General features: G+C 38.8%; 2 protein-coding genes across 3 annotated transcripts in view; both read left to right on the top strand.

The window, feature by feature from the left end:
• The first annotated feature begins 213 nt into the window (after window positions 1-213).
• TNNI2 (troponin I2, fast skeletal type) lies at window positions 214-2,568 on the top strand. The gene is made up of 5 exons (XM_053449398.1): window positions 214-272; window positions 625-753; window positions 1,114-1,203; window positions 1,740-1,916; window positions 2,124-2,568. Exons 2-5 carry the CDS (start codon window positions 631-633, stop codon window positions 2,217-2,219), a joined length of 486 nt encoding a protein of 161 aa, XP_053305373.1. The 5' UTR covers window positions 214-272; window positions 625-630; the 3' UTR covers window positions 2,220-2,568.
• Window positions 2,569-6,121: 3,553 nt separating this feature from the next.
• LSP1 (lymphocyte specific protein 1) overlaps window positions 6,122-17,979 on the top strand; it is a 29,618-nt gene continuing 17,760 nt past the window's right edge. Inside the window, exons 1-2 of one of the 2 annotated variants that reach the window (XM_053448486.1) lie at window positions 6,122-6,212; window positions 6,526-6,669. In XM_053448486.1, coding sequence (XP_053304461.1) covers window positions 6,590-6,669 — 80 coding nt within the window. In that variant the 5' untranslated portion in view covers window positions 6,122-6,212; window positions 6,526-6,589. Of the gene's footprint in view, window positions 6,353-6,525; window positions 6,670-17,979 lie in introns of both variants that reach the window. The other variant, XM_053448485.1, reaches the window with a different exon arrangement.

The raw sequence follows: 17,979 nt of genomic DNA, 5'->3' as shown, positions 1-17,979 counted from the left end.
AACCTTATTGTGGCATATTGTATATGAGAGGGTACAAACATAAAATGTGGGAGGCATGGAAAAGATTAGAGCTAAATGTGTAAGTCGGTTTTTAGAAGATAATTTTGCAATAAACAAGTCTATAAAAAGAAGCCTCCAAAACAGGGAGCATATATAACTCAAGATAAAATAGTGAATCGGAATATTGAATATGTAGAGACTAACATTTTTCTTTCATTTTTGTTCTGCAGAAGAAATCCAAGATTTCCAACTCTCGCAAGACGCACCTGAAGGTAATAAACCTGCTCCATAATCAAACACGGTAGTCTGACATTGCTGACACACCATGGTTCATTCACTTAAAGCTTGAGAGCCCACTAACACTTCTCAGAGACACAGAGCTCTCGCACGGCTCCCACGGCATGAGCACCAACACTGACGCACTCCACTCCTATCGCTCCTGCTCACCACCACCATTTTTATGAGCCAACTGTAGTATTTGTGCCAATAAACTCTACTGCCCATCCTATAACTAGAGGCGACACTATCACATATGCATGTTAAACAGCTGCTTATTGCCCCATTGGCCTATGGCCCCCAGAGTCCATACCTGTTGTGCTCACTGTATCTCCTTTCCATATTCAGAGCTTGATGCTCCAGGTTGCAAAGGATGCTCTTGAAAAAGAAGCCGCCGACATTGCTGCAGAGAAAGAGGCCTATCTGAATGAGCATTGTCCTCCCCTGAGTATTCCACACTCCATGACGGACCTCCAGGTAACCACATCCACATGGAATTCACACTAGACCACATCTTCCAAACTCAATGCCCACAAACCTTAGCAAGGGTTCCATTCAGTCTCTGTGGTTGGGTGAAATTTTCAAACTCTAATAACTGTCAATCAGACAGAGCTCTATTCATTTCAAGCCTTTAGTCCCGGGAAGCGTAGCACCACCTTAGCATTCACAGCATGGATAGACGCACTTCAGTTATAGTTAGGAAAGGACAGGATATCTAGGACATTACACCCCGCATGTCTATATCAAAGCCAGATTGTAATTGGTGAAGATCTGGGGCACTTGCTTTTTTTGCGTCTGTGCAGCTAACCTTATCTCATGTTCCTTTTCTCTTTTCAGGAATTGTGCAAAAAGTTGCATGCCAAGATCGATGTGGTAGATGAAGAGAGATATGACATGGAAGTCAAAGTCCAAAAGAGCTCCAAGGAGGTGAGCAAACCATTAAGGTATTCATTATAAGAACATATGTGTGAGGATTGATCCATGGACCTTGCATAATTATCTTTGAGGCTTGTCTCCTTAAAACATTTTATCTATAGATAGAAATTATCCACTTTTATTCTTCACTTTTTGAGAAATCAGATGGAGAGTCACTGATTAGATTTTAATGCCTATTACTACCGCGACACAAAGATATTACTCACACAGGCATCAAACTAAAATATATAGGGTTTTACAAGACCATCACAACTTCAACCTATTAAATTGTTTGTAGAGCACGTCCTGAAGCACATTAACTAATTATGTTTATTATTGATTATTACCACATTCTATTCCAATAGAATAGAGAGATTCATCAATCCTGAACTCTTGGTGTGCCTTGAGGACCGAGTTGGGCACCATTGAAAACATAGTCCTCCTACTTCTTGTTGCCTTTAGTGAATTTATTTAATAGTTTTTTTCATCTTTACTTTTAACGTGTTTGTTAGAGATCTACTCTATCTGACTCCATTTTTTCTCCATAGCTGGAAGACCTGAACCAGAAGATCTTTGACCTGAGAGGTAAATTCAAGAGGCCACCACTGAGACGTGTGCGTATGTCTGCTGATGCCATGCTGCGCGCTCTGCTTGGTTCCAAGCACAAGGTCAACATGGAACTTCGTGCCAACCTCAAGCAGGTCAAGAAAGAGGACACTGACAAGGTAAGGTTCCTCTTACTGTTAGAACATAATGCACAGAAAAGCTGAGGTGCTGTAAACTATGACTGTATTAGAGCAGCTACCATAATAATAGTCACAGAAAAACAATGTAGTTAACAATATACAAGCTCACTTTATAATCTTCTAGTATACTCTACAGTATTTAACACTGACAATGATGGCAAATCATTTTCTCTCTTTGCACCACAGGAGAAGGATCTTCGTGATGTGGGAGATTGGCGTAAGAACATTGAGGAGAAATCCGGCATGGAAGGCAGGAAGAAGATGTTCGAGTCTGAGGCTTAAGTCCAGAATAAGGCCATCTTCAAACCCTTTGCTACCAAAGACAAAATCTCCCAATATCACCAAAATGAATTCAGCAAGCCCTATGCTGCATGGTTTACTCATATCTCCAGTAGCCAAGAAGTCTTACCTCCACCTCACTCCTTCCTCCCTTGGTTCCCAGACATTACACCACTCTACATCCCCAGGGAATGTCTTACAGTGTGTTATGGACTCTGGGTGGGGGCTATGGTTCACGGGTCTCCTGTGTTTTAGCTAATATCTGTTTCTGCAGAAGTTGTGTTATTTGGACGTGAAAACACAACCATGTAAATAAAGCTTGTGACGTCCTTTATGGCTGGTGATACCTGAAGTGGAGGTGACGTCGCTGTCCTTTCTTTCGTCACACTAGCACAGTCTCATCCTTTCCTTTCCCATATGGAACAACCTCCAGTCATGGGAAAGTGGCACTCAATGTGTGGTGTGGTATCACCTATTACAAAAATCTTAGTTACTGTAAACAGGTCTTCCTTATGTGAAGGAAAGTCATAAAATGGAACCCGAGAGCATGCATTTTGACTACAGTGACACTAAGGGAAGTATGTAACTCGGAAGACCTTGTCGCTCAGTGGGCAGTATGTCACAAGCTAGACATGATCACATAACGGAGTGTTGTGGATAGAGCTATTCTGAACTGTAAGCTAGTGACTCAATGTTAAATGCCTAACTCCTGTGTAGAGAAGGAAATCAGTTAATATTCATACAATAGAAAGCCCATTAGCTTGTACATGTACATGTTTCACATCTGTTTGAAAGTAGGTCTGGAGGTGAGTAGGTAAGTTGTAGTAAACTATGGTGGGGTACAGTTGTCTCTCCTACACCAAATACTTGCAAATCCCACAATGGCACATAGAACACTAAGTTGACAGACACCTGTGGCATAACACATTGTTACAGCAAAAAAATAAGCTAGCAATATGTTTACGAACACCTTGGCCATTCCTCCTATTTAGTTATCATTGGTGGCAGTCCACTTTATAGGACACCATTCTAGACCAAAAACACGGATGACCTCATGCGCGAGGGATGCTTGAACTTCAATAACGACCATAGGTGACTGAAAGTGAAAGGCACATGTTCCAGTATAGTTAAATACATGTTTTATTCCATATTAACGTAAAGAAACCCTAAAAGGCCTAGATAATTGCAATGCTGAATTCGACACCCTTGTTCTAGAAATTCCAAATAATTTGCTTTTGAAACAACGTGTACACAACAGAAGATTGCAAAATGGTAAGGGCCGAAAGAGTATTTCAGCCTGTTAATCAATGCCCAAGAAACAAACAGATGCATCTTGCACATTTGCAAGAAAGGCATGAGGAAGTGAGAACCAAGGCACAGAGACCACAACAAAGAGGAACCTTGCGCAACACCAAGGATGGAGTAAAAAAAAAAACAATTTCTGTGTTAAAAACTTCAGTAACCCTACGAGTTAGGCATACAGACAACATATTTGAAAAGATTCAGAAATCCAGAATGAATGAATGAATGAATGAATGACTGAAACATTTAGGATTATATTTGAATGACCCAATGGGCTTCATAAAGGTACATCGTTGGGAAGGAAACCATCCGCAGAATGGCAGGTAACCAGGTTAGAAGATATAGAATACCTTGCTTGAGCCCCAAATTGCACAATCCCATTTTCCCTGGAACACCTTGGCTGACCCCAAAACAAACGATGAATATTACTTTTAAAATACTCAGAAAAAGTACTGCCTCTTTAAATCAAACAGTAAGATACTCGGGGCCGGAAATTAAGAGGAAACACAGCGCAGGCAGGATGTGAAGAAACATTTATAATACTCTGCGGTCAGCAAAGTGTAATTCACTTGCTGAAACCAGTTTTTAGATTAATAATCATATCTGTGTATATAAATCTGAAGACAATTCTATAGGTATTTGCACAGTAACTATGCATTTCGGAGGGCAGGCCCCTGTATGTTTCTTGAGCTTTGAGGGGTTAATGCATACAGACTCCTTTTTTTTTATGTCATTACTAACTGAACCACAACTTTTTGGGCTTTATACGTAAAACCATGAGTTGCAGTAAGAAATGTTTGAGATCATCAGCTTCTGTACGCATTATGAAGAACCATATGCATCATTTAATCAGTGAGAGGACATTCAAGAAATGCCAAGGATTTATCAATGCCGTATGCAGGGCTCGCTCTGCCTTTCTCACTGACTACAAATCACCCATCTACACAATTTAGTGAATAAATGCAAACAAAGCTATTAATTACTCATACCCCGGGCACTCAAAAAACTAAAAGAAATACTTGGAGGGTTCCTCCTAAAAGTACCTTGTGCAGAAATGTAGCTTTATGGTACAGTGCTGTGAAAAAATATTTCCTCCTTCCTGATTTCTTGTTTTTGCTTATGTGTCCGATTTAAATGTTTCACATCATCAAACTAATGAGAAAACATTTCACTTTTGACTCATCAGTCCACAGAATATTAAAAGTCATCAAGATGTTTTTTGGCACATGTGAGACAAGCCTTTGAGTTCCTTTTGGACAGCAGTGGTTTTCGCATTCAACCCTCCCATGGATGCCATTTTACAGTCTCTGTCTTATTGTGGAATCGTGAACAATGCCCTTAACTTAGGCAAGTGAGGCCTGCGGTTCTTTACATGTTAGTTGGGGTCTTTTGTGACCTCTTGGATTAGTCGTCAATGGGCTCTTGCAGGGATTTTGGCGGCTACTCCTGGGAAGGTTCACCACCGTTCCAAGTTTTCTCCATTTGTAGATAACGGCTCCCACCATGGTTCACTGGAGTCCCAGAGTCTTAGACGTGGTTTTGTAACCCTTTGCATCTGTTCTTGAATTTCTTTAGATCGTGGCATCATGCGCTGCTTTTTGAGACCTTTTAGCCGACTTCACTTTCCAAGACGGGTTCTATTTAATTGAGGCTTAGATACAACAGATCTGGCAGAAATCATGCCTGGGTATGCCTAGAAAATTGAACCCAATGATCTATTAGATTTGGTTAATGGGTTGATTTAGTAATTAAAGGGGCAATTACTTTATCGCATGAGGCCAGGTAGGGTTGGATAGCTTTTTTTCTTCTATACATGAAATCATCATTTAAAAAGTGAATTTTGTGATCGGGTTATCTTTGTCTAATATTAAAATTAGTTTCATGATCTGAAGCATTAATGTGTGACAAATCTGCAGAAATAGCAGAAATCGAGAAGGGGCAAATACTTTTTGACAGCATTGTATGTTGTTCATGCCTATATGGCATGCTTTGTTGTGGACTGTTGCTACCCAAATGAACATATGGTCTATCTTAGAAGATACATTCTTGCCCTTCCAGCAATTGCTGGGACGCACATGGTTTTGGGATGACAGCATTTGTTTAGTGAAAATGAAATGGTCTCCTGTGGTGGAATCCAGAGAAGTCAAACTGGAAGCTCCCTAAAGGATTGCCCGTCACCAGTATTAATGCATATTTTACATAGATGATCCACTCTGCAGCACTCTGAATAAATCTGTAATTGAGCTATATCTTTCATGCTCCTTATCCTGATTATATGCAAGTCAAGTCTGGACGGGGATCACTGAATGTGCCCCCAAAAGGCACCTGAAAAGAAACACCTGACCAGTATGGGCAAATACAGTATGGAGGGTAACAGACTCCGTCATCCACAGCTGGCCTGGCTAATGGTTAAGGAGACGCTGGTTAATATTTGCAGATCTCTCAAAGCTGCTCTAGATTTTCTGTACTTTCCCAGTCCCACTCATCAACGCCCTCAAGAGAGAGCCTTTCAGTACCGAGATATTCAACTAACCATGACACCCCGGCATGTATACTGCTCTAGTCTCTATGCTTCGGCGTGTTATAGGAAATACAGAACTAAGAAAACATCCCCAAAACCACATCCTGAATCACATAAGCGGTGGGGGTGCACCCATAGAAGCATAACACAGGAAAGAAGAGAAGGGACAAGAGGTAGGAAAGCAGAGACTGAGACACATCGTAACAACACAAGCAAAGGACAAAAAAGAAAGGCGTAATTCAAGTACACACATAGACATAACAGGGGACAGGTCATAAGGTGACACACAGATATTCTTTCTGACCCAAAGCAGGTAAGTGTCTACTGAACACATGTTTATAGCGGCACATCAGGAGTAAACGTCATATGGCTGACACACTGTATACCCTGAGAGTATCCTGAAAGAATAGAAAAACAATAATCACAAGCTTGCTAACACCCATTTCATGTATCTGGCCTGTACTGATGCACACGTGATACACGCAGGCTACCACACCCTGACAGAGGACCACAGAATCACATGCGCCCAGAGACGCAGTAACCGTACAAGATGTCAGACAATGAGGAGACTCGATTAGACGAAGGGAGTGATGTCCAAAAGCCGGAGGAGAGTCTGGAAGAGACCCAGAGGTAAGGGACACCATTGTCCTTTGTCTTTCGCTTGTTTGAATTCAGATATATTGTCGTTAGGATATAAAATGTGCAATTTTGGGTTAACGGGGAGCACGTGATAATATCTGGCATATCTCACTTACATTTGTAAAAAAAAATAAATTGTCCCAGCAAGATTTTTCCCCGCCACATCTGGAATATCTGCTATCCAGGCATTTGGGAAGATCTAAGCCAAGATTAGTCAACATCCATTCCAGACCATCACAAACTGGCTAAAAAAGTAATAATTACATCAACCCATCCTTGGCAGACAAGCCCAGGGCTCTGCGTTTAATGTGATGTGCAGGCAGAGCCGGTTGCGGATACATTCTAGATTGTTGATTCGTTTTAGCAGGATCCGCTTTATACTTGGTTTCTGTAACTCCAAATTGTTATGTGATGCACTGCTTGTTACGTACTGTCTACTCATTGTACAGCGACGTGGAATATGATAGTGCTATATAAATCAATTAACAATAATAATCTTAAAGATATAATATATAGCTTATAGCTACTAAGTAAATAGAAGCACTAATTAGTTCCATTGACTGCTTGCATGAAAAACGTTTGCTCAGTGAATTTCTCTGCGTCTGAATGCGACTTTAACAATATGGTCTATATAGTGAAATATGATATAATTGTCTTTGTTTCAAATATTACATTTTTAAATTAGAATTTTCAATGGGGTGAAATAAACCAAACTATAATATTTACATTTATCTGTTTTATCTGTTAACACTGTTTGATCACTTCTATAGTATGTACAAAGGTTTCATTGAGGACATCTTCAAAGGGGCTCGATACACATGAAGGCATAGTCTTTTAGATGTAGGGTGACCACATTGGCCATGTTTTCCAGGATACATACATTTCTACATATGGCTGACCAGCCCAGATAAAATGCTGCCCTGCAGTATGTGGGATGTATAACAAGGCTGATCTGGTCACCCTACTTAGATGCACTTTCACATCAGCCTTTCATCTTAGTCATTTTCGGTTTGTTTTTTACTGTAGTCTGGGTGAAATTTGAAAGCATTTTCTCAAATACCATAAAATTACTGATTTTAAGAACAATTGTGATTTTGAAGTCCAGTTTCCTTTACAGAGCCACAAATGCTTAGTATAAGCTACTGGTTCTTGACGTTTATCTGCATCACCTATGTTATTTTACATACAGAAATAGGTGACTCAGGTGCAAGGTTACCCAAAGTCTGCCCAAAAGGGGTAGATGGGTACAAATGTTGAAATATGAATATAATATAAAGAGAGTTTCTTGGGCCATACAGCACCGCATGGTAACGCTTTTCATGATTGATGAAACTACTAATATTTGACAACGTATTTAATATGTAGGCCTGTGAGACTTTCAGAGTTTTTTGCTCATATCTGTGATTAAAAAAGGTTTAAACAAGGACAGAGAGGAAGAAGCTTTTGTAGATCGCCAATTATAAGCGGGCAGCTATATACCAAAACATCCCACCCTTCTTTAATTTTCAGTTGGCCTGTGCGTATATAATATGTGTGAGTATATATATATATATATACTATATATATATATATATATATATGACATCACTGGCTAGGATATGAACAACCTGCCATACGCGCTGCCGGTAGCTAAGCGCCGTGTAGTGTTTCCTCCCTGGACGTAGCCCATTGACTGGTCATAGCAGATGTTTCTTTGCCTAAACTGCTTTATTTAAACCTGTCTTCCAATGGTCAGCTATTCCAGGCATCCCACAAAATCCCAGCGAGCTGATACTAGAGAAGGAAAACGGGACAAGGCCTATAAAAGGGCTGCTGCTTTTGGTGGCCTTTTTGTTCCTTAAGACTCAAGTCCTTTCCGTTCTGGGTTTAGTTCTTCATCCAGTTTCAGTCCGAACAAAAAGAATAACAAGGACAGTGGTTCCGTATTTTATTTTTCCTTAGTTCTGCAAGTGTATAACAAGTACTTACCAACTGTCCCTATAAGGCTAGGACAAGCCCCAATGCTCTGGCCTATTCTTATATAAATTATTAAAGATATTCTGAATTATTGCAAATATTTATAGAAAACGGGAATTAAAACATTTCACCCTTAGGAAAAACTTTCAGATGTTCAAGGACACAAAGCATTGATTAAATGTGACAAATAACTGTGCAAGACAGGATGCTACAGCACATACACTCACGCCGACATATATATCCTCGCACATTCACATACATTTATATGTTAACATTGAATATTATTCACATACCTACACAAACTGATAAGAACATTCACACTCTCATTACTGGCACATATTTTCTGCCGCCCCCCCTTTGCACTGATCTTAGGGGGTGCCACATGGTTAAATCAGCCAGAATAGGCCACCTTCATTATGAGGACCTGTCCAACATCTGAGGTTCTACACCACCCCAGGGCTTGCTTACCCACATTTCGAGGGGTGTAGCAAGCTTTTATGGTCTGGAAAAACAATGACACCCATACCACGTGGATTTAATGAAATGAAAAAAGGCAAGAAGCATTCATAATTTTCAATGTATGATAAGCTGGTCTCTGTCCAACCACTTTAACGGAGAAGCCTCAAATATAAACAGATCATGATTTCTGTTCCGTCTCAATAATTGCGCAAGAGTTCTGTTATACTGATTTCCCAACACAGCTTGGCTTGCTGCAAATAAACTGAATTTATATTACTTTACTGTTATGTGAACTCCATGATGATGTGCTTATGGGGGGAACTTAAAAAGAAATGCTAAAAAGTTGTATTAATTCTATCGTTCATATTCTAGCTCATAAGGCCTTTGGAAAGATGGACAACCACTTGATGCAGACTGACTGCAGCACTGATATCGTTATCAATGCTATTTTTTAGTAACCAAATATTCTCCTGTTTTAATCGGCTCCTTGGGAATACCACTAATCTTGGAAATTATGTAGGATTTGAAGCTCTCTATGACCACAGCCCAAAGAGGTAGCCCAGCGGCCAAACTTCTTCTCAATACATCTATGTTCTCCTCCGTTCCTACTTATTTAGAAGCTGAGAATCAATACATTGCATACTTTATATTAATCTGCTACCGTGTTTCTTTGGTATGTCCATCTTGCTGGATATAGTGTGTGGAGCATATTGAAGGAACTTGGTATACTATCCGGAGTATATTGCTCTGGCATAGCATACTTTTCTGCTGTGATGAAGGAAACAACATAGTATGGAGTATATTTGTGTCAGGGCCGTCTGTTTGGCACTCTGTTTGGTATGATTCAGTGTGACATTTACAGAGTTCCATGTACACATCTATTATCTATTATATATGGCGTCGGAGCACATATGGCTAACTGTTATCATGAGCCTGGCTCAAGCACCGGTGGGATAGGCAAAAAGAAATCTAAAATAATTCTTAGGCAAAACACAATGGCTGTGGGCTCCTTAGGAATACGGGTACCCTGGGCAGATGCCCCATTCGTCTTTCCTTAAAGAAGGCCTTTCTCGCCAGCACTCTGTATAATATCTGAAGCATACGGTGAGCTCATGGTATGGTTCCTTGAAAGGGGGCTCCCAGTAGGTGTCTATTTCCAGCATAACAGTTCCAGGAGTCGGCTTATTTTGGAACTTTCCCAGTATGGAAAGCAGCTACAACCCTCAAAAACAGCTAAGTTTACTGCTAGTGGGATACGCGAGGGCCGCCGTACACTGCTTGTCACATACAAAAAGTTGGACGTGTAGCACATGCTGCACAGAGGTATATGTGTGCTGTATGAATATATGTGTATACTGTCGGCGTGTGATATAATATAAACTGTGGGTGAAATGAGCTGTACAGAACAGGCCAAATGTTCACATCTGGATACCAGTGCCTGCCCTCCCAGTATGATACGAACTCATGAATGACCACAAGAATGACATCACTGTCTGTATCCTGCCGATTTAACCCCTTCTTCTAATAAGGCACTCCCTTATTAACCAATTCCCTCCCAGTTCCACACGCAATCCATACCCAAACCTCACAGTAACAAGGTTTTGCTAACATCGCCACTGACGTTAGTCTGGTAACATTAAAGCTTTTGGTATTTATTCTACCGATCCAGGAAATTTCTTTCCTTTTCCAGTCTTTTAAGGTTTTATTTGTGGATCTTAATAATGGTAGAAAATTAGTCTCTATTGTCCTTATCGGATCCTTAGAAATCTTAATCCCTAGATACTCTATATTATCTTTAGCCCAGATAAAATCGAAGTTAGATTTTATAAATCTTAATTCTTCCTCTCTTAAATTATTTGCCATGATAACAGTTTTATTAACGTTAAGTTTGTAATTAGAATATTTGGAGTAAATTTCAATTATTCGCATTAATTCAGGTAAGGATGTTCTGGGTTGTTCCAAGAAGAGAAGGATATCATCTGCATATAAGCTAATCTTACTTTGTATCGTATTAATTCTAAAGCCATGTATATCCTGATTTCCTCGAATATCGGAGGCAAGGGGTTCAATTGTTAATACATATAGAAGAGGTGACAATGGACACCCTTGCCTTGTGCCATTAGTAATTGGGAACCATTGAGAATCTATCCCCGGGCCAACTGTTCTTGCTGACGGACACGTATAGAGGGCCATAATAGCCTCAGAAATATTTCCTTTTAAACCATAGGCTTCTAAAGTATGTTCCAAGAAGTCCCAACTAACCCTGTCGAACGCCTTTTCAGCATCCAATGACAGGGTTAAAGTTGGGACCCCCGAACGCGAAGAGACGTCCAGTATATCAATGACTTTTCTAATGTTATTCTTCGCCGTCCTACCTGGAATGAAACCAGTCTGGTCTTGAAGAATTAAATTATGTATAACAGTTTTTAACCTCATCGCTAGTATTGACGCATAGATTTTAACGTCCCCATTTAATAACGAGATCGGACGATAATTAGAGAGGACCTCTGAATCTTTATTAGGCTTTAATATTGGGACTATATTTACCCTTAACATTTCCGGAGGGAAAAAACGAGTTTTAATCACCTCATTAAAGGTTTTAGTGAGTTTGTCCGCTAATAGATCTTTGAAAATTTTATAGAATTTATTGCTATAACCATCAGGCCCTGGCGCCTTGTTGTTTTGCATTTCATTAATAGCCTTTTTAACTTCTTCTAATTTTATAGGTTCATTTATAGACGTCAATTGGTCTTCTGATAGTTTGGGAGTCACCTTTTTTAAAAAATATTCATATGCATGTTCTTGCTTTTTAATCTTTAAATTATATAGAAGTTTGTAGTAATCATTAAAGGCTGCTCCAATTTTCTCAGGAGTAAGGCAAAGTTCTCCATTTGATCTTATTTTATAGATTCTTCTTGACAGTCTCTTAGCCTTAAGTTTATTAGATAATAATGAGTCGGCTCGATTGCCCTTATAGTACCAATTAATTTTTAAGTAATGTAAGTTTTTATTCTTTTCCTCAATTAGTGCTTCGTTTATATTATTTTGTATTTCATTTAGATCTCTAGTCTTAGATTCTGAAGGAGAAAGTTTGTTTTCCTGTGAGATTCTATAAAATTTTAGATATAACTCAGCCAGAGAGGCCCCCCTGGATTTTTTCATTATAGTCCCCAATTTAATAAAATGGCCTCTAATCACGCATTTGTAAGCACTCCAAACTGTTGGCAAGGGGACTTCTTTATTTTCGTTTTCCAGAAAGTATTTTTTTGTAATGTCTGTTATGTAGTCCCTATTCTCCTTTTTAGATAAAATATTTTCATTTAAACGCCAATTTGATCTCATTTTGGGATTTTCAGGTAGAATAACCATTATTAGTGCGTTATGGTCTGACCAGGTGATATCCTGTATTAGAATCTTTTTAACCCTTCTTGCTATCTCATCATCACCTAGAAATAAATCAATTCTTGAATATGAGAGGTATGTTTTAGAAAAACACGTAAAATCCCTTTCTTCTGGATGATAGATCCGCCATAAATCCAATAGGCCGAAGTTCCTTACGGTTTTTTTAAATTGGAGTGCCTGTGTTTTTACATTTTTATCCGTAATCTGGGCATTATTAGTATTTTTATCTAATACCGGCTCTAGTATTCGATTAAAGTCTCCCGCAAATAATACTTTTCCTTGTTTAATTCTTATAACTTTCTCAAATAAACTTCTAAAAAAACTATTAGAGGAACCATTAGGGGCATATATATTAATCAAAGTGTTCTACTGTTTATTGTTAAAATGTTTTTTATGTATGGAAAATTAAATAAAATTTTGATATGGATATAATATATCCTCAAGCTAAAAAAAAAAAAAAAAAAAAAAAAAAAAAAAAAAAAAAAAAAAAAAAAGCTTTTGGTATTTTTTTTTCATGAATTTAACTTATTATTGCTGTCATTTTTAATGGCTGATAATTGAGCCTCTCCCATGCACGCCTCTCCCTTGCGTTATACTTAGTAACATCTCTCTCTGAGGCATGCATGGACGTTTTTTGAGACGGGGGCAGTTTAAGGAGATGCTGAGATACTGGGGATATCTGTGTCTGGCACTGACGGACGGTAACACAAGTGCTGGCGGCTGGGGGTAACTTGCCAGCTCTGCAAATCCCAGCTCTGTAACCTTACAAGGAGAGGATACCAGGTGACAGTAGGAGGGGTTCGGAGACACTTAAATGTTTGAGGTGATGGGTAAGATTCTAAAATTTCCTGTACCAACTCGTGTTTAATCCGGCTTTAAAGTTTTGTTACGGCCCCAAAGCATTAAACACCACAACTCTCAGCTCTACAGGTCAAAAATATGTTTTCTAAACTAATGCCTTTTTATATTATTCTATTATTATCAACCAAATTGATCTTAAATCACATGCTGGCTTTCTTATGGTGGTTTGTGGCACTGTGACATCATCATAAGCCTTGTGCAGCAGCGGTGCTATGAGATCATTGTAAGACCGGTTAAGCAACAATGCTCTGACATCATTGCAAGCCCCTGTAGAGCAGAGCACTAGAAAATATATAATACATTTAACTATTCATATTTGTAGAACACACAGAATTATTTTTTAACCCCTTAATGTACGGGCTCAAAGTGCATTGTTTTCAATGAGATTTGGGACCGCCCATTGTCCTTAAGGGGTTAAACGAGAAGGTATTCCCTCTCTGTATGTACACATTGTTAACTGATGTACTACTTGATGCGTCCTGTTCATCCATTATATAGCGCTGAGCTGTGGAATAAGACGGCGATACATAAATTAATATGTAATAATAAATACATTCATTTACCAGGTGGAGGGTTATTCTTATAGGGGCAGACATAATCCGCAGACCATCCCATACACTTCAGGACTAATTTAAGTGCTAAAGTTCCCAAACTGCAACATTCTCTTTAGCCAGGATGGAGTTAATAGGGACCGACAATTCCTTTACCCTAACAGATGGTAATGTTTAAAAAAGAATAAAGACGAGGCTAATACATCACTATCTTGGAGCAGCTGTCCTAGTTGGGGGGTGGTGTCTCTCTCTCTCTCTCAAAGTATTTTAATGCTGTTTTAAATTTTACTTCTTTTCTATGTTTTTTTCCCAAATCCCAAGCTTAATGTGCTGGGATAAATAAATAAATAAATAAATAATGAGGGAATAAATATCTTAGAAAGAACTTAAAATGTATTCAGTTATATGGTCATAAATAGCAGGGACACTAAACATTTATTCTTTCCGCTGAAAATAGAAACACAGAATTTTTGTTTTGTTTCTATGGCAACAACCTATCACGGTCTGCTTTTGTGTCACTTGACAATTAAGTATTCCCAGCAAAATGATTAACGAGGCAAAACTTTACGTTATTTCTAGCAAACATTTGTTGCTTTTACTTACAAATGTTTTAAATGCTGCAGAATAGTTGGGAGTGCAGCTTTAAAAAGAACATCTGCTCACCAAAATGACCTGTGTCATAAAAAATACACGTGTCATGGTAGCTTTATCTTACTTTATCTTTACTCTAGAAGCCTCTTCACGTTAGACATATAACAGGAAAATCTAAGCGTGTCTTATAAACCATGCCTGCTTCTGCCCACTGATCTACTAACCCAACAGAAGAAGGTGAAATTGCGGTCAGCAACCACTGGATGGAACCCTACGCCAAGATGTTATTCTTTAATTCTTTTTACAACCGTCTGGCACATGTATTTTAAATGTCAGAACTGTGAATGGGTTAATAATTTGTTTACATATCACAAGATGTAAAGCTCCTCTTACCAGTATATAAAGGGTTAACCAGCTGACACACACACACACACACACACACACACGCTGGCTATTTTAATAGAAAACAGATGATCCAAGGGGTCAGCAAAACTTTGGCCCTGGGTAGGATGACCAAATGTTCTTAGGAAAACGTATAACACAGAGCTTCATTACAATTACATTTTAAAGGTGCTGTCCCACTTTAGAGAAACGATTAGAACCTACAGCCCACCTAGTCTGTAAAGACTCAGACCTTAATCAGTGGTGGGTCTCGTCTTAGATTTAGAATAGCCATATTCATATCCCAGGCATGTTCCAATTCCTTGACTGCTTTAGCCTCTACCACTTCCATCGGGAAGCAGTTCATCACATCACATCTAGCCCTCTAGATTTGGACTAGCTTTAGTTTAATAACATTTCTTCTCATTCAAAATAAACATTGTTTGCTTTAATATGTTGAACAAATAATCCTTAGCATTTCTATAATTCCATTCTTTCCTCTGAAGGTTTAATCACATAAAAAAACAGACCGGGATTTGATTAAAAATAATTTTCTATTTCTAAGGCACCAAACCATCAGTGCCTACTTTTGTGTAACGTGACAATTAAGTGTACTTGGCAAAAATTATAAAAGCTGTTACTTGATTAAAGGTGTTTTATCTGAAAGGTTTGGGCCTTCAAAAGTTAATCAGCTTATTTACTTAATTGCAAGGTACGGTGAATCTACTCTCAGAATGGGTGGTCTAGAAGTCACCCGGCAGCCAACATGAGCTCTAAGGTTACTTTCGAATTTCAGCATCAGAGATGGACAGTTAAAGTTCACTGAAAAATGCTTTTCATTGCGTGTTACATACAGTATCGTATCAGGTAATGCCATTTAGCATTAAAGAAAACTCGGTTCTCAGTTTTCTTTTTGTTCCAATAAACGTTCTTTGTCTGTAGATCTGGAGGCTGCCATTGTTGTCAATCATGCAATATTTTGGGTGACTTCTCCTGGTCAAACACAACACTGAGATGATACTTTATGGCAATGCTAATGAAGTCATGCCTGCCCAGTGAGATCCATTCCCACATAGTCATCAGCGTGTCAGACTGGGCGATTAAGACTGGGGCAGAGCTTTACCTTGTGATCTATTAACAGCCTTTTGTAACTAAGCATGGCATCTAGGAGAAAAGTAATGCATTTTATTTATGCACAATTTAGAAACATATCTTCTATTGTTTCTATACACATTAAGATGATGTTTAGGGCTGTAGAACACCATGACACACTCATACCCAGCAAACATTTTGGAAAAAGATGAACATCACAGGGGGATATGGGTCCTAGACAGGGATTATGCTTCCCGGAGAAGGTCAGTCATGAAGTATGCTAGCCTTTTTACAAGCGATTTAACATGTGTTCTGTGTGTTCTGTCAACGGCCTTCAATTAAAACAGTTCATTTTGGTGTTGGATGGGAGTAGGCAGCCACCACTTGGCTGGGCTTATATTGGTCTTGCTGGAAAGCCAGCGTTCCACATATATTTACGTTCCAGCCTTTAAATTAGTGTTTAAATAGCTGCTAATAAGTCTGTCCACCATGGGGACCTCCAAAAGCGAGAATAGTATATATAGTGCCTGAGATGCAAGCAAATGCTTTCCTGGAGGCACCAGCAGTCATATCTGAAACCCAGCACCTATGGGCCAAACCGAGAGAGTTCCCAGTTATAGCGCCATCATATTCCGTAGCGCTGTAAATGGGTAGAGAGGACATAAGAAGAAGTATACTATATAACATAACAACTTGACTTACAGAACAAAAAGTGAAGAGGACCCTGCTCAAACGAGCTTACAATCTAGTTATGCTGACTGGATCATTGTATCGGTTGCTATGGTGATAAGGCCACTTTCAAAATCGTGCATCAAAACCACTTCTTTTTATTTTTACATAACACCCAGTATTCAATTCTTCTTCTCTTTAGTTGTTCTAGTCCAAATATTTAATTTCTCCAATGTATTGCTTTCGCCTATACTTGAGAGGTGCAAAAAAAACTTTGACATTTCCTAAATTAATAATAATACATTTCTGGCCGCAGATGATGTGGGACGCTTGGTTGTATAGGAAACATGAAATATTTAGATAAAGCTTGGTATGTATAATATAGGGTAACCTACTGACCTTTTCCTCTATGAGGATTGTCTTTTTACTATCTAAGGAATCTGCGCTGGTGGAAAGGATCATTTTCATACTGTAGCAATGCAAAGATCAGTTGGACTTTGTATAACTTTCCAGAAAAAAAGTTTATTTTTTCATTTACATAAACGCAATCCATCTCCATTTATTTAACCTCAACTAAAATATATAGAGAACTACGCTTTATAAATATAAGGCGGGGGGAAGCTTGTAGACGAGTGAGAAATGTCATAATATACACAGAAAGGCCGCATATCATCCATGTAAATTAAGAATAAGCCTTTTCCTGGAATGTTCTATGATTGTTACATTTCAAAACTGCGCATTCACCGCCGTGGAATGCTCTTTGACAGCGGAAAGACGGTCTTCATATGGTGAAAAGTCATCAGGTCACTATATACTATACGTTCCAGTCTTTATCGATATGTTTTCTTTTGCTTATACAATCAAGAGGTGGCTGTCACATTTGAATTCAGTATGATATTTAGTGCTATCCACTAGACATACGGCCAACGCATTTCACGCAAAATTGACTCCATTTCTCATGATCCTTCAACCATCCCAAACAAGGTAGACACTAATATAGCTAATTATTATTAATATTATTATCTTTTATTTATATTGCGCCAACAATATATGAAGCGCTTCTTTCAAGACATGTTCATGGAGTCTGATCCAACTAGAATTGACAGACTGAGACAAACGTATACATTAGGTAAAGAGGGCTCTGCTCGCAAGCTTACTTGTTATAGGAAGTCATGTATAAAGCAAGCATGTTTATAATACAGCCATTCTTAACAGTATTGGTTTAAGAGTAACTCGTTTCTTGGCTTTTTGGCTAAGATCAAATGAGACACTTGGTCCTCTGGCCTTAGGGCTGAGTAGGGTTAATGAACCCCAAGGTATGATTTTAGAACCCCTTAGT

Source organism: Spea bombifrons, chromosome 10 (genome assembly GCF_027358695.1).
Source record: "Spea bombifrons isolate aSpeBom1 chromosome 10, aSpeBom1.2.pri, whole genome shotgun sequence".
NCBI lineage: Eukaryota > Metazoa > Chordata > Amphibia > Anura > Pelobatidae > Spea > Spea bombifrons.
This window is presented reverse-complemented; position numbering and strand designations above follow the sequence as displayed.